At 39.0% G+C, this 26,141-nt stretch overlaps 1 protein-coding gene across 3 annotated transcripts; it reads right to left on the bottom strand.

The window, feature by feature from the left end:
• Positions 1-2,463: 2,463 nt before the first annotated feature.
• LOC128690205 (eukaryotic translation initiation factor 2 subunit 1) lies at positions 2,464-26,141 on the bottom strand. Of its 3 annotated transcripts, none has more exons than XM_070083903.1 (5): positions 25,923-25,943; positions 24,097-24,357; positions 23,055-23,283; positions 2,710-2,942; positions 2,464-2,610 (listed from the first exon to the last, which is right to left on the bottom strand). In XM_070083903.1, the coding sequence occupies exons 2-5, from the start codon at positions 24,332-24,334 to the stop codon at positions 2,546-2,548; spliced, it is 765 nt and encodes a 254-aa protein (XP_069940004.1). In that variant the 5' UTR covers positions 24,335-24,357; positions 25,923-25,943; the 3' UTR covers positions 2,464-2,545. The 3 variants fall into 3 exon arrangements, with proteins under 3 accessions (XP_069940004.1, XP_069939996.1, XP_053634746.2); XM_070083895.1 differs by lacking the exon at positions 25,923-25,943 and adding an exon at positions 24,834-24,961; XM_053778771.2 differs by lacking the exon at positions 25,923-25,943 and adding an exon at positions 25,996-26,141 and having other exon boundaries at positions 2,465-2,610.

The following is a 26,141-nucleotide window of genomic DNA, read 5'->3' on the forward strand; positions in this document are numbered from 1 at the left end:
CCAGGACAACAGTGCATTAGTGTTTGCAATAAAGCTAACAGACTTCTTGGCTTCATATCTAGAAGTATAAATAATAGAAGTCCTCAGGTTGTTCTTCAACTCTATATATCCTTGGTTAGGCCTCATTTAGACTATGCTGCTCAGTTCTGGTCACCGTATTACAGAATGGATATAAATGCTCTGGAAAACATTCAGAGGATGATGACAAAGATGATCCCATGTATCAGAAATCTTCCCTATGAGGATAGACTGAGGGCCCTGAATTTGCACTCTCTCGAAAGGCGTAGAATTAGGGGAAATATGATAGAGGTGTATAAATGGAAAACAGGAATAAATGAAGGGGATGTAAATAGCATGCTGAAAATTTCCAGCCAAGACAGGACTCGCAGCAATGGTTTCAAGTTGGAAAAATTCAGATTCAGGAAGGATATAGGAAAGCACTGGTTTGGTAATAGAGTTGTGGATGAGTGGAACAAACTCCCAAGTACAGTTATTGAGGCTAAAACGTTCTGTAGTTTTAAAAATAGGTTAGGTAAATACATGAGTGGGTGTGGGTAGGTGTGAGTTGAACCTGACTAGCTTATGCTGCTGGGTCTGGTGCCATGCTCCTTCCTTGAGTGGAGGTGACCAGACTGGGTGGGTCATTGGGCTAATCTGGGGGGGAAGGGGGGCATGGACCTGCTCTGCATGGATCAGTAGGCCTGTTGCAGTGTTCCTTCTTTCTTATGTTCTTACGAATACAAGAAACCACCCATTTACCGATTTCAACTATCCAATAAAGTGGTCAGAAATTAGCATTTTTGCCAATTTCACACAAATTTCAAAATAGGGTCCAGAATAAACTAGACAGACATTCCTGGCACTAAAATAACATTTCCTCAGTTCATCTGTCACATCTCCAGCCCCTCTTACATTTCTTTTGCTTTCCACTTTGAATTTTTATTCTCACAAAAAATAGAAGATTTACTGTTATGCAGACTAATGCATTAGTGTGGAAATGGTATAAATAATATCAGTGCACTTGTGAAAGAATATTAGACTCACCAGTTGACATGTATTGGACGCGTGGCATGATTTGTTTACTTTTGAACTTGGGCAAAAATCGAACATTTCTGCTACTTTGAGCTCAATTTCAAGGTACTTTTCATTGTGAAACCAATCAAGATCATCTCAATTTCTGTAAAATGTCTTCCATTCTATAAAATAAGACCAGGAAAACTAGAATACAACCATAAATACCATACGAAAATACACTGCAAAGCCGCTGTTTTAAACCAAAAACACGGTCAAAATTTTTTTTCCTCATTACTCACTGTGTGCTGCAGGATTTTTTTTTATACTGTGCACACTGACCACAGACTCATTCTTTCATATGTAGGCCTACCAGCTTTCTCTTGCTAGATTTGAAGGCGCTAGAATTTAGGCGTACTAGTATGTCAATAGCCCTGGTGCGTAAGCCGTACTAGTACATCGGAAACCGTGAAAGGGTTAAAGTACCTTTGAAACACTGTTTTGGAGTAGAGTTTTTTGAAGTTTGAAATGATCTACTGGTCTATGGGCTGGAGGAGAGGAGTCATATTAAGAGGCAAGAACTTCCCTGTGATGAAATTAAACTCCTTCACCATTTGCTCTTCCAAGTCTGGAGGATGAGCAGGAGCAATGTCCATTACCAGGTGGTGTTTCATATGACCGCTGATTTCTAAGCCAAATCATGAAAATCAAGCCAATATTTTGACGAAAAAAGTCGTCAATTTCCAAAATTCACGACATTCAAGGGCAACGAAATTCAAGGGTCCACTGTACTACTCTCCTCTGACCCTACATTGAGACTACAAATATTTTAAGTAATGAATGTACTGTGTATGCATTTTACATTTGTTTTTAATGCCTAATTCTACTGTTAGCTTAATGTATGTTAATGTAAATTTGTTATCTGACATTTGTATGCATTGATAAGTGTAAAAAAATGGTGATCTGCTTTCCGGTGATGTCCATTTTCTGGTGGTAGCCTGGAACTTAACCGTGTCAGTGGGGCCCTACTGTATATGCGAAATCATACACACAGAGCAAATCTGCATAAAGTGAAGAGAAACATGCCAAGGAAAAGTGCTCAAAAAAATAACATTCATTATCATTCATTCAACTGCTGTCTTGCCAAAAGGGTATTGACTTCACAGTTCAGATGACTTGCTGAAATGAAACAACCACACCATTTCTTTATAGTGTAGCTCTGCACTTCTCACCTATAGTACTCAAGGCTGGCTAACCAATGTCCCTGAATTCCAACATGATATATTGTCAGCTAATGTGTATTCATATTTGTTAGTGGTTCCAGGTATCAATGACTGTCAAGGACATGCCTAATCTCAAGGCAGAAACCAACACATACCTGTGATTCGTTTTGAGGGATTTTTTTTACCCTTGCAGTCCGGCCTTAGACCAGGCTGTTTTAACTGCCTGTTCAAATAGGCTGTTACTGTTAGCAGCCTGCTGGTCAGGAGTCAACGAGGTTTCTAGGTACAGAAACCCATTTGTGTGTCTTGTGTCACTTCCGTAGACAACAATTTCCACCATTTAACTGGATATTAGAATTGACGAAATATACTATACCTGTAAAAAAATTAGAGACAAGACTATTGCCTTATACTTTAAATCACATACAAACCACATCCTATTCTACAGTATAATCAAAATATGAGAAAAACATACCATACAACGGTGGAGCAATTAAGTTTATTCTTATGGGAATTTCATCTGTTGACTGAGCAATACCTCCACGCAATGCACTCTTCACAGCATCAATTCCTTCATACTCAAAGCATGATACTTCAATGTCCGCACGAATTTTGACGGCTTGTGATTGGAGTTTGCGCTGAATTTGTGTGAGGAGGACAGTCCTGGTTTCTTCATCTAAATTACATTCATCTAAAATGGCAGGGTCTCTGAAAAGAAGAGTGTAAATAAATGAATTATACAAAAGAAAATCATAAATTTACACAATACTTAGCATTTACAATAGACAACAAAGACCCAAAGTACAGTGGTACCTTGATATTTGAACTTAATCCATTCCAGGAGGCTGTTTGAATAGTGTTGTACAAATATTAAATAATTTTTTCGCACAAATAATAATGCATATTGGATTAATCCATTTTTCATTAATGCGCACTAACAAAAATTTCCATTTCTTCAATTATCTGCGACCTTTTCACAGCAAGAATTTTCACTCTTTTTGCCACATCAGCCCCTTATATTGTCTATATTTCAACATGGACGATATGGTGGATTTTGCTATATCATATCGAGTGGCCTGGTTCGACACACATGTTCTACTTTCTCACTTTTCAATGAGTATTTTTTTTCACTAATTGTTCTCATTGTTTTCCTTTTAGGCTTGTTTGGATCACTACTATTTTTTGGGGGGACAAGATTACTTATTTTCAACGAAAATATTTTAAAACATCACAGAATAACAATGAAATATGAAAATGTTTCATGGAGCTTGTAGGAACAATGCTTAATGAACAAAAGCTGATGAGACGCCTAACATGAGATGCTTTGTTTTTGTTGGACTTCGTCCAGATGGACTGTTTTGTTTAGGTCAAAAATCAGGGCAACGTCTCAATACAGAATCAAATTTTTCTTGTAAAAGCTGGGTGAATATCAAGTTTTAAGAATATAAGCATATACAATATTGAGGTTCCACTGTACACATAAAATGTAAGTGAGAAGTATAATGCTTGTACAGTGGACCCCCGGTTAACGATATTTTTTCACTCCAGAAGTATGTTCAGGTGCCAGTACTGACCGAATTTGTTCCCATAAGAAATATTGTGAAGTAGATTAGTCCATTTCAGACCCCCAAACATGCACGTACAAATGCACTTACATAAATACACTTACATAATTGGTCGCATTCGGAGGTAATCGTTATGCGGGGGGTCCACTGTATTCTGAAGGTTGGAGTGGGATGTTGTAGTATGTTTTACAGAGTTTTAAAATTGTGATTTTTTTTTTTTTTCAACAAGTCAGCAGTCTCCCACCGAGGCAGGGTGACCCAAAAAGAAAGAAAATCCCCAAAAAGAAAATACTACTTTCATCATTATTCATCACTTTCACCTCACTCATACATAATCACTGATTCTGCCAAGGTGCCCAGATACAACAGTTTAGAAGCATATATATACGTATAACATATCCCTCCAAACTGCCAATATCCCAAACCACTCCTTTAAAGTGTAGGCACTGTATTTCCCATTTCCAGTACTAAAGTCCAGCTATATAAAAATAACCAGTTTCCCTGAATCCCTTCACTAAATATTACTCTGCTCACACTCCAACAGCTCGTCAGGTCCCAAAAACCATTCGTCACCTTTCACTCCTATCTAACACGCTCATGCACGCTTGCTGGAAGTCCAAGCCCCTCGCCCACAAAACCTCCTTTACTCCCTCCCTCCAGCCTTTTCGAGGACGACCCCTACCCTTGCTCGCATCTGGATTTGCTTGTTTGCAGAGTCCATTTTCCTCATTTAAATTATTTGAAATGCAATTCATTCATTCCGGCTCTCAGGAGGCATGACAAAATACTTCAATTTCCCTTATATCAACTCTATGGCTTATTTATCAATAACAATTCATCTAATATGACATAATAAACAACATTAATAACACACGATATACACACTAAAATGAATGAAATATTACGTATGTGAGTATAGTGGTAGTGGAGGCAGTGGTACCACAGATACCATTCCTACTCTTGACTACCTTCCCATGCATTTATTATAACAGAAAACAGAATGCTTATAAGGCAAACTGCATTAGATAATGCCGTAGTTACAGAAGGAAAACAATAATAATGCTACACTATCACTTCACTATTCACTGCTGTAATTCTATGGAAATCATCCTCTCTCTCTCTTCTCAGCACTGTCCTTTGTACTTCCTTTCTTAGGACCCATGGTTAGAAACCCATGGTTAGAGACCCATGGTTAGAAACTAAGAAATTTTGCAAAATAACTGCACACTTAAAGAAAACATGAGAATTTTAGTCCACATATGTGAGTTAAGCATATGTGGACTGAACGGTGTTTTGATCACCACCATGCTCTCTCATGGTGGAGATCTAAGACTCAATAATATTATTATTATTCTTTATTAGTATATTACGTATTCTTATAATAATGTATATTATTATATTACGAATATTATTATGTATATATTTATTACATTATACTTTCATCATCATTCAACACTTTCACCTCACTCACACATAATCACTGTTTTTGCAGAGGTGCCCAGAATACAACAGTTTAGAACTACATACGTATAAAAATACAAAATATATCCCTCCAAACTGCCAATATCTCAAACCCCTCCTTTAGAGTGCAGGCATTGTACTTCCCATTTCCAGGACTCAAGTCTGGCTATATAAAAATAACGGGTTTCCCAGAGTCCCTTCGCTAAATATTACCCTGCTCACACTCCAACAGCTTGTCAGGTCTGAAATACCATTCGTCTCCATTCACTCCGATCTAACATGCTCACACATGCTTGCTGGAAGTCCAAGCCCCTCGCCCACAAAACCTCCTTTACCCCCTCCCTCCAACCTTTACGAGGACAACCCCTACCTCGCCTTCCTTCCCCTTCAGACTTATACGCTCTCCATGTCATTCTACTCTTACCCATTCTCTTTAATGACCAAGCCACCTCAACAACCCCTCTTCAGCCGTCTGACTAATACTTTTAGTAACCCCACACCTTCTCCTAATTTCCACACTCCGAATTTTCTGCATAATATTTACACCACACATTGCCCTTAGACAGGACATCTCCACTGCCTCCAACCGCCTCCTCGCTGCAGCATTTACAACCCAAGCTTCACACATATTCACTTCTTCCATACTCCTCCTCTCCAATTTGATACCCAATTTTTCTTTCAGATAAATCATTTGATACCCTCATCATCTTACTCTTTTCTATGTTCACTTTCAACTTTCTACCTTCACACACACTCCCAAACTCGTCCACTAACCTTTGCAATTTTTCTTCAGAATCTCCCGTAAGTACAGTATCAGCAAAAATTAACTGTCAATTCCCATTTTGTATCTGATTCCCCATAATTTAATCCCACCCCTCTCCCAAACAACCTAGCATTTACTTCTTTTACAACCCCATCTATAAATATATTACACATCCCTGTCTAAGACCTACTTTTACTGGGAAGTAGTCTTCCTCTCTTCTACACACCCTAACCTGAGCCTCACTATCCTCATAAAAACTCTATACAGCATTTAGTAACTTACCACCTATTCCATATACAGTGGGCCCTTGCCTAACAATGGCATCGCATAACATTAAATCTGCCTAGCGATACATTTTAACGCAAAAATTTTGCCTCGGCTAGCGCTAAAAAACTCGCTCAACGCGATTCATTCGAGACGCGTCCATGTGCGGCCTGAGCCTGCCTCACTTGTTCCATGGGTGCCAGTGTTTACAAGCCAGCCACCGCGGTCCCTTTCAAGCATACAATCGGAACATTTCATATTATCACAGCCTTTTTAGTGATTGCACCTGCAAAATAAGTCACCATGGGCCCCAAGAAAGCTTCTAGTGCCAACCCTACAGGAAAAAGGGTGAGAATTACTATGGATATGAAGAAAGAGATCATTGCTAAGTATGAAAGTGGAGTGCATGTCTCCAAGCTGGCCAGGTTGTACACAAAACCCCACTCAACCATCACTACTATTGTGGCCAAGAAAACGGCAATGAAGGAAGCTGTTCTTGCCAAAGGTGCAACTTTGTTTTCGAAACAGAGATCGCAAGTGACAGATGTTGAGAGACTGTTATTGGTGTGGATAAACGAAAAACAGATAGCAGGAGATAGCATCTCTCAAGCGATCATATGTGAAAAGGCTAGGAAGTTGCATGAAGATTTAATTAGAAAAATGCCTGCAACTAGTGGTGATGTGAGTGAATTTAAGGCCAGCAAAGGTTGGTTTGAGAGATTTAAGAATTGTAGTGGCATACACAGTGTGATAAGGTATGGTGAGGCTGCCAGTTCGGACCACAAAGCGGCTGAAAAAAAATGTGCAGGAATTCAAGGAGTACACAGAGAGTGAAGGACTGAAACCTGAACAAGTGTTTAATTGTGATGAAACAGGCCTGTTTTGGAAGAAAATGCCAAGCAGGACCTACATTACTCAGGAGGAAAAGGCACTCCCAGGACATAAGCCTATGAAAGACAGGCTTACTCTGTTGATGTGTGTTAATGTTAGTGGTGATTGCAAAGTGAAGCCTTTATTGGAGTATCACTCTGAAACTCCCTGAGTGTTCAGGAAAAACCATGTCCTCAAGGCTAATTTGTGTGTGCTGTGGAGGGCAAACAGTAAGGCATGGGTCACTAGGGACTTTTTCTATGACTGGTTACACCATGCATTTGCCCCCACTGTGAAAAATTACCTCCTGGAAAATAAATTGGACCTTAAGTGCCTCCTGGTATTAAACAATGCTCCTGGTCATCCTTCAGACGTGGCAGAGCGACTTTCTGCGGAAATGAGCTTCATTAAGGTCAAGCTTTTGCCTCCTAATACCACTCCTCTCCTGTAGCCCATGGACCAGCAGGTCATTGCAAACTTCAAAAAACTCTACACGCACTTTGTAATGACCTCAGAAACTCAATTGACTAAGAGAGTTTTGGAGAGATCACTTTAGCATCCTAAATTGTGTAAACATTATAGGTAAGACTTGGGAGGAAGTGACTAAGAGGACCATGAACTCTGCTTGGAAGAAACTGTGGCCAGAATGTGTAGACAAAAGGGATTTTGAAGGGTTTGAGGCTAACCCTGGGAATCTTATGCCAGTTGAGGAATCCATTGTGACATTGGGGAAGTCCTTGGGGTTGGAGGTTAGTGGGGAGGATGTGGAAGAGTTGGTGGAGGAGGACAATGACAAACCAACCACTGATGAGCTGCTAGATCATCTTCAACAGCAAGAGGCCAGACCTGAGGAAACTGTTCCGGAGGAGGGGATAGAGAAATTGAGGAAGTTGCCTACTTCAAAGATTAAGGAAATGTGTGGAATGTGGCTTAAAGTGCAAACCTTTTTTGATGAAAATCACCCTCACACAGCTATTGCAAGCTGTACTGGTGACTATTACACTGACAATGTTGTGAAACACTTTAGGAATGTCATAAAGGAACGGGAGGTACAGGCCTCTATGGACAGATATGTTGTGCGACAGAGGTCCAGTGACTCTCAAGCTGGTCCTAGTGGCATTAAAAGAAGGGAAGTAACCCCAGAAAAGGACTTGCCACCTCAACTCCTAATGGAAGGGGATTCCCCTTCTAAACATTAACACCATCCACACACTCCCTTCCTCCCATCCCATCAATCGTCACCAGATCTTCAATAAAGGCAAGTGTCATGTAACTGTGCATGTCTTCTTCAGTTTGTCTGTATTAAAATTAATATTTCATGTGGTAAAAATTTGTTTTTTTTTTCATACTTTGGGGTGTCAGGAACGGATTAATTTGATTTCCATTATTTCTTATGGGGAAAATTAATTCTGCTAACAATAATTTCGCCTAACGTTGAGCTCTCAGGAACGGATTAATATCGTTAGGCGAGGGTCCACTGTACTTAAAACATCTGCCACAATCCTCCCCTATCCACTCTATCATATGCCTTTTCTAAATCCATAAATGCAATGAAAACTTGTTAGGTGAGACACATATGCAACCTAACTGTTGCATATGTGTCTCACCTAACAACCTGTCGGTATTTTATACCATTTTAATGTTCAATGAAAACTTCCCTACCTTTATCTAAACACTGTTCACATACATGCTTCAATGAAAACACTTGATCAACACATCCCCTACCCACTCTAAAACCTCCTTGCTCATCCGCAATCCTACATTCTGTCTTGCCTCTAATTCTTTCAATAATAACCCTACCATATACTTTTCCTGGTATACTCAGTAAACTTCTTCCTCTATAATTTTTACACTCTCTTTTGTTCCCCTTCCCTTTATATAAAGGAATTATACAAGCTCTCTGCCAATTACTAGGTACCTTCCCCTCTTTTATACATTTATTAAACAAATAGGTGAGTTAGCGGCAGCGGCAGCAGCGACTTCCAAGCTCCGTACTTTTCTCCAACAATCAGAGCTACCAATGCTCCTATGATGACCTAGTTACAAGCAAAACTGCACTACCCAACGTAGCACCCAGAATGACCAAAGATTACCAACAGTGAAACCTACAAATCGAAGATAATAGAGATCAAAGGAAGACTGCCCACAAACCGAAAGAAACACCCCGCTGCCAGCCGAACAATGTAACCCTAAGCTTTGTATAACTACAACTTCTTCTTAACTACAACAATTCCTGTAGTATTATGAGGCGCAATCTAAGAGGAAACAGCACCAAGGCCAGCAAGAAAACACCGAAAAATCAACTATTCAACAAGTGTAGTCAGGAGGACGCCGGCCCAGCAACCACCCCACTCACCACCGCTCAAGGCGACACCACAACAACAACAACAACAAACATGGCTGCCACCAGCCCATCCTCCCCTCTCTTCCCCGGATTCAACCTACCAAGTAGTCTCTCAGGTATGACCAACGATCCAGATACCCTAAAAACATACATCTCCAACTTAGTTATTGAAAATATGAATCTTCGAGAGACGCTAACAAAACAAGACACCAGGATGACACAACTCGAGAACAAAATCCTCAGTCTTGAACAAAAGTTATCAACACCAGGAATGACTAACTGTGACAAGACCATCCAAGCAGTCATAGATAGCCATACCCAACAAATAATATCTCTTAATACAAAGGTTGAAGAAGCAGTAAAAGAATGGAACAACAACTTAGATAACCAGTTCAGTGACTACTTTGCTCTCCAAGAAGATAAAACTGAACAAGATAAACTATCGGACGCAGTAATAGTTAACAGTCCACTTTTTCCCAGTGATATGAACCAAACAAACAGTAAAGAAATTACTCTGCAGATCATAAAGGACCAAACAAGTGTTATTGTACCAGAGTCAGAAATAAAAGAAGCCAGGTTACTAGGATCCCATGGTAGAAAAAGTGTTATGCTTAGATTCCACTCACATGACAGGAAAAAAGACTTAATTATTGCATCTATTAAAGTAAAGAAAGAGGTATACGTAAACGAGTGTCTTACCAAAAAACGTCAGAACCTCCTTTATAGTCAGAAAACTTAAGCGGGAGAATAATGACACAATACACCAATGCTTCACACGAGATGGGAAAATTCTTGTTAGGAAAACAAATGTAGGTCAACTGTACACAATAACGAACGAGAATGATCTATCACGATTTCTCAGGGATACTAATCTTACAGAGAATAACTAAACAATGTCCAACCTAAAAGCCTACGTAGTGTAGTGAATGTTTTGCTCCATTATTGTTCAAATTTCATTGTACAATCTCTTAGTAATTAAATAATCAACTACCTCATTTTGTGATTTTACTAGTAAGCATAAGTCACCTTATGTAATTTTCTTATTTACTATTGTTTACATGACTTAAGAAATCGTAATGACACGATTGAAAATAAACCATACCCCCGGCCGGGATTGAACCCGCGGTCATAGAGTCTCAAAACTCCAGCCCGTCGCGTTAGCCACTAGACCAGCTAGCCACAATAAGATTCATCCAACTAGGTATATTTCTACACCATAGAAAGGTTAGCACAGGCACCTCTGTGACCACAAATGCAAGTTTTTACAGACGAATCTCCAGCTAGCGTGGCCTTGACGAACTCTAGCTCAAGTCCCTTCACTGCCGTCAACATGACTTAAGAAATCGTAATGACACGATTGCAAATAAACCATACCCCCGGCCGGGATTGAACCCGCGGTCATAGAGTCTCAAAACTCCAGCCCGTCCCGGCCGGGGGTATGGTTTATTTGCAATCGTGTCATTACGATTTCTTAAGTCATGTTGACGGCAGTGAAGGGACTTGAGCTAGAGTTCGTCAAGGCCACGCTAGCTGGAGATTCGTCTGTAAAAACTTGCATTTGTGGTCACAGAGGTGCCTGTGCTAACCTTCCTATGGTGTAGAAATATACCTAGTTGGATGAATCTTATTGTGGCTAGCTGGTCTAGTGGCTAACGCGACGGGCTGGAGTTTTGAGACTATGACCGCGGGTTCAATCCCGGCCGGGGGTCTGGTTTACTATTGTTTGCTTAAACATTAGCTGAATTGATACTTTCTCTGTCCATATTATTACCTCATATTTTTTGAATACTATCAATTGATATTACTTACTAAAATTAATAATTATCATTTTTACTATAATTTCAACTTACTCTTAACACTTTTGACATTTAATAACCATTACTTGTCTAATTACCTTTACCTGTTTTAATACCACATTTACTATCTTAGAGTACTCTTAATTACCTTGTGCTGCCATATAACCTCTAGTATAACTACCAGTGCAATATTGAATGAAATAAACATTACTTTTTCACTTTTTTGTAATCATTATTACTTACTAAAATTTTATTAAACACCATATTTACTACCAGTCAATTTTACTTTTGTACATTAAACATTATTTTATACTTCCCATAACATTTTGTTGCCAAATTTTCAAGTTTGTATATTCAACTCCAACCTTTATATTATCCTTTGTACCTGTGTACCTGTCTACCATCTTACTATCATATTATAACCAAGACATTACCCTTGTTATTTTTTTACTATTATTCTTTTGGTACTTTAATTGTGAATTATATTTTGTCAATTTAAATCTAGTTATACTCCTGATCTTGTCAACAACCTATACCAGACTCTAGTGCAATTGCAAGTACCATTTCAATTTGTATTTTTATATTATAAGTTTGTATTATAATTCCTACTCTAAGATTGTTTTCATATCTTAGTGACTACATTGTGTGTGCAATTAGTGTATTTTTCAATTATATTATTGTTCAAGGCCCTTAACTATCTTTTGCTAACTAGTACCAACTACCTCGTATATTTTTTTTTCTACTTTTTTTATTCTTTTGCTACCTTAACTTGCATATTTTATCTTGTCAATTTAAATCTAGTTATACTCTAATTCTTGTAAACAACTTATATAACACCTTAGTGCAATTACAATTGAGAGTCTTGTGCCTTTTTTATATTATTAGATTAAACTCAGTTGTACTATAGTCAATACCAAATTCATTATATTAGACCATATTGCAATTACTAGTGAGAGACTGGTGCTATTTTTAATTTGTATTGTTATATTATTAGATTAAATCTAGTTGTACTATAGCTCATTCTAGCTCAAAACATAGACTCCACAAAAGTCATTATATTAGACCTTAGTGCAATTATTTGATTACCACTTTATTGTTCACCACAACTTATATTAGTCCCTTTTATATTATAATTTTATATTATAATTCTAACTTAAAAGAATTACCTTTAAAGTACTACCTACTATCATATTCCCAAGCTCCATTATTTGATCATCACTATTTGTTCACCACAAATTATTTTAGTCCCTTTTATATTGTCTCCTTTATTTTAGCTTTAAAAAACTACCTTAGCTCATTATTTTTACATTTGTTAAATAATTCAGGTGCTATTTTTTTTTAGCTTTAGAATATTTACTTTATTTTTTACTTAATTCTAACAATAGATTCACTACAAATCTTATGATTACAAGCATTGATCCTGATACCAACCTCTTATTTAATGACTTAAATGATTCAAACAGTTACTGTAATTACTACACAGCAGAACAATCAAAGGCACTTCTCAGAGCTAACAACAACATAACTATCTTTAACTACAATATCAGATCTTTAAGCAAGCATTATGATGACCTCCTAGCATTACTAAATTCCTTGCATGCCAATATGTCCATCATTACACTAACTGAAACCTGGCTAAAGCCTGATACTACAGATGTCTATGCCATTCCTGGTTACACAGCCATACACAACTGTAGGCCAGACCAACAAGGGGGTGGCACTGCTATATACTACTCAGACCAACTAGAATGTATCACTAATACTTGCACAAGGGATGAACATGGGGAATATATAATAGCTAAATTCAAATCCAAATACCTACAAAAACCTCTCACAGTGATAAACATCTACAGAGTTCCACAATCAAACATTAGCCAATTTAGTCAAAACCTAGGAAGCATGATAACTGATGCACGCATGAACAAAGATCACTTACTACTCTCAGGTGACTTCAATATGAATCTCCTGCAAGACCAGGACCCACACGTTACTGAATTCACAAACACAATGAGTAACTGCATGTTGCTACCAACAGTAACAAAACCTACAAGAGTTACAGAGACTAGTGTTTCCCTACTTGACCACATCTGGACCAACACCATATCCCCTTTAAAATCAGGCATAATTACAGATAATACCACAGACCACTACCCTACTTTCCTCATAACAACTCTTGGTAAAATACCCCAAGACACTACTAAAGTCACCTTCAGACTTCACAATGAGGCAGCCATTAATAACTTCACAACAGCAGTAACAAACACTGACTGGCACACTGAGCTAGAAATCTATACAGATATTGACGAATGTTTTAATAATTTTCTAAAAAAGACCCAATACCTTTATAACAAGCACTGCCCTAAAACAACTAAACAGATGACAGCTAAGAGACTGAACAGTCCCTGGCTAACACCCAGCATTCTCAAATCCATAAATACAAAACACCGATATGAAAAACAGTACAGAATGGGTCACATAACCAGAGACCAAACAAAACGTTACTCGTCAATCCTAACCAGCCTGATAAGAAGGGCAAAAAAATTGTATTATGAGAACAGATTATCCAACTTACGAGGTGATATAAAAAAGACCTGGAAGACCCTATCAGAAATTCTGGGAACAAAAAAGATATCACGACATAGCGAAATAAAATTAGCAAAATCAGATGAACCCCAACTCCCACCAACAGAAACAGCTAACAGACTCAATGATTTCTTCTCCACTATAGGTCAAAACCTTGCCAATAAAATCCCAAGCTCAGATACCCCACCAAATGACTACCTCACTGGCAACTACCCGAACACACTGTTCCTAGCTCCGACTAACCCATACGAAGTCTCCCTTATTATCAACACACTGAAAAACAAGGCAGGAGATTTAAATACCTTACCACCCTTTATATACAAAAAAGCGTCACAAGTACTATCACCAATCATTGCAACACTCTTTAACAAATCCATTGAATCCTCCACCTTCCCTACAGTTCTCAAAATAGCAAGGGTCACCCCGATCCATAAAGGAGGAGACCAAACAGAGTTGAATAGCTATAGGCCAATATCCAATTTACACCCTCTCTCAAAAATCTTCGAAAAATTAATTCATAAACGAATCTACTCCTACCTCATCTCCCAAAACATTCTCAACCCCTGCCAATTTGGATTCAGGCCTAATAAAAATACTAATGATGCTATTATACACATGCTAGAACATATATACACTGCAATAGAGAAAAAAGAAGTCCCACTGGGGATCTTCACTGACTTACGTAAAGCTTTTGATACAGTTGACCATGACTTGCTCCATGTAAAATTGTCACACTATGGTATTAGAGGGCACTCCCTCAACTACCTCAAGTCTTACCTCAGCAACAGAAGCCAACATGTGTACGCAAATGGGGCAAGCTCTTCTGCACAACCAATTACAATTGGTGTCCCACAGGGAAGTGTCCTTGGCCCTCTTCTCTTTCTCCTATACATAAATGACCTACCAAATGCTTCGCAATTACTCAAACCCACACTTTTTGCAGATGACACTACATACGTCTTTTCTCACCCGAGCCCAGTCACGCTAGCCAATACTGTAAACACCGAATTACAGAAAATATCTACCTGGATGAGGACTAACAAACTTACACTAAACATTGACAAAACCTACTTCATTCAGTTTGGTAACAGAGCTACAGATGTACCTCTTAACATAACAATAAACGGATCACCTATCACAAAGCTAACAGAGGGAAAATTCCTAGGAATCCACCTCGATAATAGACTCAAATTTCATACACATATACAACAAATTTCCAAGAAAATCTCCAAGACTGTAGGCATACTATCAAAGATACGGTACTATGTTCCACAGTCAGCCCTCCTGGCCCTTTATCACTCTTATTTACCCCTATCTCACCTATGGAATTTGTGCATGGGGCTCAACAACAATTAACCATCTCAGACCACTAATTACCCAACATAAGGCTGCAGTTAGAATGATAACAAATTCTCACTACAGGCAACACACTCCACCAATATTCAAAACACTCAACCTACTCACCATACAAAACATCCATACTTATTATTGCACCTATTACATACATAGAACACTTAACTCTGATATTAACCCTCCCCTCAAACATCTCCTTGCCAACCTCAACAGAACACATGACCATAACACAAGGCACAGATCACTCTTTGATGTTCCTCGTGTCCATCTCACGCTATGCAAAAACTCAATGCACATAAAAGGCCCTAAAATCTGGAATTCATTACCTGTAAATATAAAACACTACCTGTTTATAAATTCAAGTCTCTTCTCAAAGATCACTTACTCACTCAAAACCAAATAAATACTGAATAACTGAACCTTATAAATTGTATAGCCTATATGTTACTCACAATTATATCACACAAATGTTAAACCTAGGACCCAATCTAACTTTATTATTTTTTTAAATACACTACCTAACAGAATACTCCATTCGACTGAATGTACACCAATGCAAGCAACCATATGACCTGTCTTTGTAATACTCATTTGTGCTTTATAGTTATCTGTTTACAATAATGTTTTATCACTGATTTCATCATTGCTTAGTTAATCTTAAGTTAATTTTAAGCCAGCCTGTAATGCTATGCATATAAGTGGCTTTGGCATGCTGCTCTTACCTGTATTTTTTGTACCTCTGTTTGTATGCTTAAATTACTAAATAAATAAATAAATAAATAAAAAATACCAACCACTCCAACACTATAACCCCCCCCCCCCCCCGTGCTTTAAACATTTCTGTCATGATCCCGTCAGTTCCAGTTGCTTTACCCACTTTCATTCTACGTAATACCTCATGCACCGCCTCCTCCACTCACATCCTGCTCTTCACTCCTAAAAGATGTTACACCTCCCTGGCCAGTGCATGAAATTACCACCTCCCTTTGTTAGCCCTTTGAGGGTTTTGGTCGTACTAGTACGTCTTACGCGTAGGGGTTTTTGACGTACTAGTACTCATAAATTCTAGCGGCCTCAAATCTAGTGGGAGAAAGCTGGTAGGCCTTCATATGAAAGAATGGGTCTATGTGGTCAGTGTGCACAGTCTAAGAAAAATCCTGCAGCACACAGTGCATAATGAGAAAAAAAAAACTTTGACCATTTTTTTTAATAAATCAGCGACTTTGCAGTGTATTTTCGTATGGTATTTATTGTTGTATTCTAGTTTTCTTGGTCTCATTTTATAGAATGGAAGACATATTACAGAAATTGAGATGATTCTGACTGGTTTTACAATGAAAGGTGCCTTGAAAATGAGCTCAAAGTAGCAGAAATGTTCGATTTTTACCAAACTTCAAAAGTAAACAAATCGTGCCAAGCGTACAATACACATCAACTGGCGAGTCTAATATTCTTTCACAAGTGCACCAATAATATTTATACCATTTTTTACACTAATGCAGTAGTCTGCATAACAGTAAATCTTATATTTTTTGTGAAAATAAAAATTCAAAGTGGAAAGCAAAAGAATATAAGAGGGGCCTTGAGACATGACTAATGACTAGAGGAAATGTCATTTTAGTGCCAGGAATGTCTTTCTTGTTTATTCTGGACCCTATTCGGAAATTGGCATCTTTTGAAATTTGTGTGAAATTGGCAAAATTGCTAAATTCTGACCACTGTACTGGATAGTTGAATTTCATAAATGGGTGGTTTCTTGCACCCATTCGATAGAAAAAATGGAGTTCTACCGAAATATTCATGTTTTTTGTCGACTAGTACAGTGAAATTGGCCGAAAATGGGGCTCAAAGTGGGCAAAATCGCCGATGCGTAAACATCGCCGAGACCGCTAACTTTGCGAGAGCATAATTCCTTAAGTTTTCTATCAAATTTCAAACTTTTGGTGTCTTTATGATCGGGAAAAGATTCTCTATCTTTTCATAAGAGAAAATAATTTTTTTTTTTTTAAATTTGGCCGACCCTGAGAACGAGTTTCGGAGAGGGCCTGTCGACCCTCAAAGGGTTAATCAACATTTAAAAGTTTCTCAAATTATTCCCATCATCTACCCAATACCTCCAGCTCCCCATCTACTAGCTTCCCTACTCTGTTTTTAACCCTTTGACTGTTTTGGTCATATATATACGTCTTACGAGCCAGTGTTTGGACGTATTATTATGCATAAATTCTAGCGGCTTCAACTCGAGCAGGAGAAAGCTGACATTCCCACATGTGAGAATGGGTCTGTGTGGTCAGTGTGCACCACATAAAAAAATCCTGCAGCACGTAGTGCGTAATGAGAGAGAAAAAAAAAAAAGACTTTTTTTGGATTAAAATGCCGACTTTGAGGTGTATTTTCGTATTGTATTTATCGTTGTATTTTCATTTTCATGGTCTCGCGTGATAAAATGGAAAACATATTACAGAAACAGAGATGATTTTGATTAGTTTCACGATGTAAACGACCTTGAAATTGAGCTCAAAGTAGCGGAAATGTTCGATTTTTACTAATGTTCAGGAGTAAGCAAATCACACCACACGTCCAATACACGTCAACTGGGGAGTCTAATGTTCTTTTACTAGTGCACTGATATTATTTATACCATTTTTACAATAATGAAGTAGTTTGCATAACAGTAAATTTTGTATTTTATGTATGAATAAAAAATGAAAATAGAAAGCAATAGTAATATAAGAGGGGCCTAGAGATGTGACTAATGAACAGAGGATATGTTATTTTAGTACGAAGAATGTCTACACTGTTTATTCTGGACCCTATTTTGAAACTGGCATCTTTTTTAATTTGCGTGAAATTGGCCAAATTGCCAATTTCTGACTTTATTAGGTAGTTCAAATCGGTAAATGGGCGGTTTCTGGTACTCAACCGAGAGAAAAAATGGAGTTCTAAAGAATTTGCTATGAGTTTGGTCAACTGGAACAACGGAATTGGCCAAAAACAGGGCTCAAATTTGGCGAAATCACCGATGCACATGTCGCTGAGACCGCTAAGTTCACGGGAGCGTAATTCCGTGAGTTTCTGATCAAATTTCGTACTTTTGGTGTTATTACCATCGGGAAAAGATTCTCTATCATTTCATAAAAAAATAATTTTTTTTTTTTCAAAAATTTTGCGACATACTTTACCTGGAGAGAGTTCCGGGGGTCAACACCCCCACGGCCCGGTCTGTGACCAGGCCTCCTGGTGGATCAGAGCCAGGCTGTTACTGCTGGCTGCACGCAATCCAACGTATGAGCAACAGCCCGGCTGGTCAGGTACCGACTTCAGGTGCTTGTCCAGTGCCAGCTTGAAGACAGCCAGGGGTCTATTGGTAATCCCCCTTATGCATCCAGGGAGGCAGTTGAACAGTCTCGGGCCCCCTGACACTTACTGTATTGTCTCTCAACGTGCTAGTGACACCCCTGCTTTTCATTGGGGGATGTTGCATCGTTTGCCGAGTCTTTTGCTTTTGTTGCGAGTGATTTTCATGTGCAAGTTCGGTACTAGTCCCTCTAGGATTTTCCAGGTGTATATAATCATGTATCTCTCCCGCCTGCATTCCAGGGAGTACAGGTTCAGGAACTTCAAGCGCTCCCAGTAACTGAGATGTTTTATCTACGTTAAGCGCTGTGAAGGTTCTCTGTACGTTTTCTAGGTCAGCAATTTCACCTGCCTTGAAAGGTGCTGTTAGTGTGCAGCAATATTCCAGCCTAGATAGAACAAGTGACCTGAAGAGTGTCATCATAGGCTTGGCATCCCTAGTTTTGAAGGTTCTCATTATCCATCCTGTCATTTTTCTAGCAGATGCGATTGATACAATGTTATGGTCCTTGAAGGTGAGATACTCCGACATGATCACTCCCAGGTCTTTGACGTTGGTTTTTCGCTCTATTTTGTGACCAGAATTTGTTTTGTACTGTGATGAAGTTTTAATTTCCTCATGTTTACCATATCGAAGCAACTGAAATTTTACATCGTTGAACTTCATATTGTTTTCTGCAGCCCACTTGAAAGATTTGGTTGATGTCCGCCTGGAGCCTTGCAGTGTCTGCAATGGAAGACACTGTCATGCAGATTCGGGTGTCATCTGCAAAGGAAGACATGGTGCTGTGGCTGACATCCTTGTCTATGTCAGATATGAGGATGAGAAACAAGATGGAAGCGAGTACTGTGCCTTGTGGAACAGAGCTTTTCACCGTAGCCGCCTCGGACTTTACTCTGTTGACTACTACTATTTGTGTTCTGTTTGTGAGGAAATTATAGATCCATCTACCAACTTTTCCTGTTATTCCTTTAGCATGCATTTTGTGCGCTATTACTCCATGGTCACATTTGTCGAAGGCTTTTGCAAAGTCTGTATATATTACATCTGCATTCTTTTTGTCTTCTAGTGCATCTAGGACCTTGTCGTAGTGATCCAGTGGTTGAGACAGACAGGAGCGACCTGCTCTAAACCCATGTTGCCCTGGGTTGTGTAATTGATGGGTATCTAGATGGGTGGCGATCTTGCTTCTTAGGACTCTTTCAAAGATTTTTATGATATGGGATGTTAGTACTATCAGTCTGTAGTTCTTTGCTATTGCTTTACTGCCCCCTTTGTGGAGTGGGGCTATGTTGTTTTTAGTAACTGTGGGACGACCCCCGTGTCCATGCTGCCTCTCCATAGGATGGTAAAAGCTCGTGATAGGGGCTTCTTGCAGTTCTTGATGAACACGGAGTTCCATGAGTCTGGCCCTGGGGCAGAGTGCATGGGCATGTCATTTATCACCTGTTTGAAGCCATTTGGCGTCAGGATAACATCAGATAGGCTTGTGTTAACCAAATTCTGTGGCTCTCTCATAAAAAATTCATTTTGATCTTCGACTCTCAGTCTGGTTAGCGGCTTGCTAAAAACTGAGTCATATTGGGACCTGAGTAGCTCACTCATTTCCTTGCTGTCATCTGTGTAGGACCCATCTTGTTTAAGTAGGGGCCCAATACTGGATGTTGTTCTCGACTTTGATCTGGCATGAGAAAAGAAATACTTTGGGTTTCTTTCGATTTCATTTATGGCTTTTAGTTCTTCCCGCAATTCCTGATTCCTGTAAGATTCCTTTAGCTTAAGTTCGATGTTTGCTATTTCTCTGACCAGTGACTCCCTACGCATTTCAGATATATTGGCCTCTTTTAACCGCTCTGTTATTCTTTTCCGTCACCTGTAAAGGGAGCACCTGTCTCTTTCTATTTTACATCTACTCCTCCTTTTTCTTAAAGGAATAAGCCTCGAGCATACATCGAGTGCCACAAGTTAATCTGTTCTAGGCAGAAGTTGGGGGTCTATGTTGCTTAGTCTATCTTCCCAGCTTATATCGTTTAGGACTTGGTTTACTTGGTCCCACTTTGTTCTTGTTATTGAAACTGAATTTAGTGAAATTTCCCTCCTGACTAATCTCATTTTGTCGGTCTGGGGCTCCACGCATACATGTCTGAACCTCGATTATGTTGTGATGTGAGTACATTGTTTTTGATATGGTGACATTTCGTATCAGATCATCACTGCTAGTGAAGATGAGGTCTAGTATATTCTCCAGTCTAGTAGGCTCTATTATTTGCTGGTTTAAGTTTAATTTTGTGCAGAGATTTAAAAGCTCGTGTGTGTGTGAGTTCTTGTCAGAGCTGCCTCCTGGTGTTATCACTGCAACAACATTATTTGCTGTATTCCTCCAATTTAGGAGCCTCAAGCTGAAATCCCCCAGGAGCAAGATGTTGAGGGCAAGAGCTAGAAGATTTTCCAGACAGTGGCCAATTTTTAACAGCTGTTCCTGGAATTGCTGGGACACTGCATCCGGAGGTTTGTAGACTACCACAATGACTAGGTTTTGGTTCTCGATCTTTACTGCTAAAACTTCCACTACATTATTTGAGGCATTAAGCAGTTCTGTGCAATAAGTGACTCTGCGATATACAGCCCCCCCCCCTTTTGCCTGTTCGCTCTGTCGCATCTGTATAAGTTGTAACTTGGGATCCATATTTTGTTGTCCAAGTGATGCTTTATGTGGGTCTCTGTGAAAGCCGCGAACATTGCATTTGTCTCTGCAAGCAGTCCACAGATGAAAGGTATTTTGCTGTTCATTGCTGGCTTTAGATCTTGTATATTTGCAAAGGAGAATGTCATCGGACTGGTGGTATTGGTGGTACTGGGGAAGGGGGGGGAAGGATTCCAGTACAGTTTCAGGAAGGGGCTTGCAACAGTCAAAGGGTTAACTGACAAATCTATTCATTCCCTAGGCTTTCTTAACTTGTTTATCTCGCTCCAAAATTTTTTCTTATTTTCATCAAAATTTCTTGACAGTGCCTCTCTCACTCTATCATCTGCTCTCCTTTTGTGCACTCTCTTCACCTTTCTTTTACTCTCCATATACTCTGCTCTTCTTATAACACTTTTGGTTTGTAAAAACCTCTCATAAGCTACCTTTTTCTCTTTTATCACACTCTTTACTTCATCATTCCACCAATCACTCCTCTCTCCTCCTGCACCCACCCTCCTATAGCCACAAACTTCTGCCCCACATTCTAATACTGCATTTTTAAAAATATTCCAACCCTCTTCAATCCTCCCACTACTCTAATCAGATAAATATAGTTAACACTAATGTAGACGGGCTATTATTATATTTAGGGGAAAATGCTACAACCCATATGGTTCAAACAATGCCAAGGAAAGGGAAACAATCAGGTTCAATCCAAGATAGGGAAGGACAAGCCCAATTCCTAGGATTGAGTCCCTCACCAACATCAATGAACTATCTTTAACAGGGGAATTTGAACAAAAAAAAAATGAGAAACATCATATTCTCTGCAGTGGGCAGAATTTTTTGTATACTGTGCATTCACTGCACAGACCCAATCTCTCATATCTAAGCCAAAATTTACCACTCACAGCTCATCTGACTGAGCTGAGCTCATGACGTTGAACTACATGAGGGACCCTGGCCTTAATGACGTAATACGTGACAACCACTGAAAGGGTTAAGAAAAAGAGGATAAGTAGATAAAGTAAGATACAAGGTGTAATGACAGCAGTTTGCTGGACTATGTAATGGGTAGATTTCTGGAAATGCATGTTTACAGGGAGGGCAAGAGATATCAGATCATTACTTAGTTATAGCTACAGAGCAAAAGGTAGAGGGTGTACAAGAATAATGGCATCAGTGACTAATATAGAAGTTAAAAAAGTGACTAATATAGAAGTTAAAGTTTATAAATTAATGGAGGAGGTAGTTTGGGCAAGGTACAAGCAACTGTTGAAAGATGGGCTAGTAAGAATATAAGTAATGAGGAGGTTGAAGAGGTATGGGGTAGATTTAAGAATGTGGTGTTAGTGTGAAGCAGAAGTTAGTGGATATAGCAGGATGGACGAAAGGAGGAAGAAGATTGATTGGTGGAATGATGAAGTAGAGTGTGGGGTTAGGTACATAAAAGGTTTTTACGATATGAGGAAGCTGAGTATATGGAGGGTTAAAGAGAGGTTAAGAGTGGTGACGGAGTGTTAAAGGGGAGCAAATGAGAGTGAGTGAGGATGCCAACAAATTTTGCTGAGAGTAAGAAATTCTGGAGCAAGATTGTTGAGAAAGACTAGGGAACAAATGTATTTAACAGTTAAAACAGAAGAGGGGAATTATTAGATAGGGAGATGAAGGTACTGGGAACAAAACTTACTGCAATTGTCACTTCATCTCAGCTGAAAAATATTAGATAAAGTTGAAAAGACTCGAATAATAAAACAAAATATCAGTACAAACTTACATAACTGCCTGCTTGAAGACATCATAGGCACAAGCTTGCTTCTTATATTTTTCTTCGAAGTGCCAAGCTGTTGTACGATACAGCTCTTCAACCTGCTCTTCGATTGTGTAACCGAGCAATTCCCCAACATGTCTAATAATAGAGTTGACAGCTTTCGCTTTTGCAAATTTCTCTGTACACCGTTCCACATCTTCTTTAGAAACTCTTCTTTTGGAAAGATCAATATAACCTGTTTTAAAAAATGTAATTCAATATCTTTAAGTATATTTTTGTAAGAATAATTAGACTGCTAAGGAGACTGTTAGAGTAACAAAATTGCCAAAGATGACTATGAACTCTAGCAAAAAATTAAATAATACTGATGAGTATAATGAATACAATCAATGTTGATAAACAAGATACATGTGGAGTATGCTAGACCTAGATAAAAGTGATTCATTCAAGTTTTCTGTGGATACAAAATTATGATTCCAATGTATACGTGTGCTTAAATGCCAAATAACATTGTGGGAAAAATGAGATAGAAATTAAATGCAATTTGGATTATTTGACCAGATGGTTTGTAAGCAAGGATAATCCACTGGGGTCCTATGGTCCTCTTTCTCAGGATGCAACCCACAACAGTAGGCCTACACCTGGGTGAACAAAGGTAATAATCGGTGTAAGGAAACATGCTCCACTTCCCCACATGCCCTAGGATTATTTACGGGTGTTTTGGTTATGAATCAAAGGTGCTACCACTGAGCACCATGGAACAGAATTTACATAATGGAATGGTTTTGAGATTTGTAGCAAAGTGAAGTAATTAACCGAAATATTTGGTACTTAAACACAAAAATGGCCATATTCTTTGTAACCATCACAATACATATATTCCTGATAAGAACAAGGCACAGATTCTATAGGTATACATACAAATAAACTATTTAAAAAGTAGAAATAACGTAATAGTAAGCTATGAATAAAAAAAATAGTAACACTGGACAGTAATCTAAGCAATTTTTTTTTTTAAAATACCACCATGAATATATGAGCATAGTACCTTTCTCCTTGTCTACTCGTATGACTACAACTGGTTCAGTCTTGCCAACCCTGATCAACTTATTCATGGATCGGATTCGTCGTCTTGAGAGTTCTGACAAGAGAATCATACCCTCTATGTTGTTGTACTCTAGCAAGTGAACATAGGCACCCATCTCAGCTATGCTTCTCACAGTTACCATTACTACATCATCCACTTCGGGATACTTCTGTGAGTAGTATCTACAGAATAGTGGCATCTTGAAGGTTTTATTCTTGTATTCTGCAATAGAAAAACTCCGGCTTAGCCAGAATGCCTACAGTATCTTCATGCAGTCTCGAATTTAATGAGCCAAGATACTAATGATGATAAGAAAAGGATTGATGGATATTGCAGACTGATGTATACAGAAGACTGTACCATTATAAAATAATAATAATAGTAAATGACAGTGAATATGTTAAATATAGGCTGGACTGGTGGATGTGGTGGTACCTCAGGATACGAACAGCTCAAAACGCAAACAATTATGTAAGTGCTTTTGTAAGTGTATTTTGGGGGTCTGGAATGGATTAATCTAATTTACATTATTCCTTGTGGGAACAAATTCGTTCGGTACCATCACTTGAACAGCCTTCTGGAACAAAATAAGTTTGTATCCCGAGAAAGATCCTGTTTATGCAGAGCATTTTGGGCAAATTAGGTCAACTTTGTCCCCAGGACGCAACACAGCTACTAGTCGACTAACACCCACATACCTATTTTACTGATAGGTGAACATGAACAGATGTCTTAAGAGAGCACATCCTTAAGTTTCCACTTATACTGGGGATCGAACCATGGACCAATAAGCCTACTGCATTCTTATATATTTGCTTGTAACAATGCTACAGTAGGAGCTTGTCATCTGGAATCTGAATACTGAAATATGAAGCATTTCAGTACAAAACAGTTACAAAAAGTAATAACACGGAAGTAGCCCTGAACCAACTTTTCTCAAGCAATGAAAAAAAAATATGTTTCCTGATCACCTTCCTCTTAGCTTTATCTTTACACCAGGCCCAGTGGCCTGGAGGCTAAAGCTCTCGCTTCACACACGGAGGGCCCAGGTTTGACTCCCGGCTGGTGGAAATATTTCAATGTGTTTCCTTCCAGCTGTTGTTTTGTTCACCTAGCAGCAAATAGGTACCTGGGTGTTAGTCGACTGGTGTGGGTCGCATCCTGGGGGACAAGACTGAGGACCCCAATGGAAATAAGTTAGACAGTCCTTGATGACACCGACTTTCTTGGGTTATCCTGGGTGGCTAACCCTCCGGGGCTAAAAATCCGAACGAAATCTTATCTTATCAGTTTTACAGGCTAAGACTTGTTACCTAACCTCAGCTCATTTCAAAGGCCAGTCCTAAAGTATACTACAACCTTCCAGGCTGCGACCCACAAGCTAACACCTAGGTACCTATTTACTGCTAGGTGAACAGGGGCAACAAATGCAAGGAAACGTGCCTAGTTTCCACCCGTGCCGGGGATCGAACCCTGGATCCCAGACCCCAGTGTCAGCTGAGTGGCTACAAATGACTTACAAGAAACTTTTTATCTATGGTCACAAAAGCGGTTTCTCCGTCGAAACCAGCAACCGCATTTTTAGCTGCTTGAAATAAATCATAATGTAGTCCACTCTTTTACATTAATATCTATATATAAAGAAAGATAAGAGCAACACATGTTCCAGTGTGACATCTGTGTCACAGCAGTGGTGCTCCCTCTCACTCACAACTTTCACAAAGGTCTCTTCTCTCTCACTTCAACTACTACAGGGCAAATATCTCTGACTCTAACTGACATACAACCTATGATCCATCATTCTGTAAAGATTTAGGCCTGACACCAACAAGTGAAGGGCTGTCATAGAGTAATACTCACACCTTAAATGACAACACATCTGTAGTGCCGGTCACACGCTGATGACACTGACCACTGGAACGTGGAACGCAACACACTATTATATTTTCTTTCTGTTGCCACTAAGTTATTTACACAGGAGAATGACAACATTATTCTCGATACCA

The sequence above is a fragment of the Cherax quadricarinatus genome, chromosome 1 (genome assembly GCF_038502225.1).
Source record: "Cherax quadricarinatus isolate ZL_2023a chromosome 1, ASM3850222v1, whole genome shotgun sequence".
Lineage (NCBI taxonomy): Eukaryota > Metazoa > Arthropoda > Malacostraca > Decapoda > Parastacidae > Cherax > Cherax quadricarinatus.

Excerpts from the sequence above, each read along its gene's own strand:
- LOC128690205 (XM_070083903.1), bottom strand. The coding sequence starts at position 24,334 with ATGCCACTATTCTGTAGATACTACTCACAGAAGTATCCCGAAGTGGAT. Across the intron at positions 23,284-24,096 it reads ACGAGTAGACAAGGAGAAAG|GTTATATTGATCTTTCCAAA; the intron begins GTACTATGCTCA and ends TTTTTAAAACAG. Across the intron at positions 2,611-2,709 it reads AATTGCTCCACCGTTGTATG|GTATAGTATATTTCGTCAAT; the intron begins GTATGTTTTTCT and ends ATTTTTTTACAG.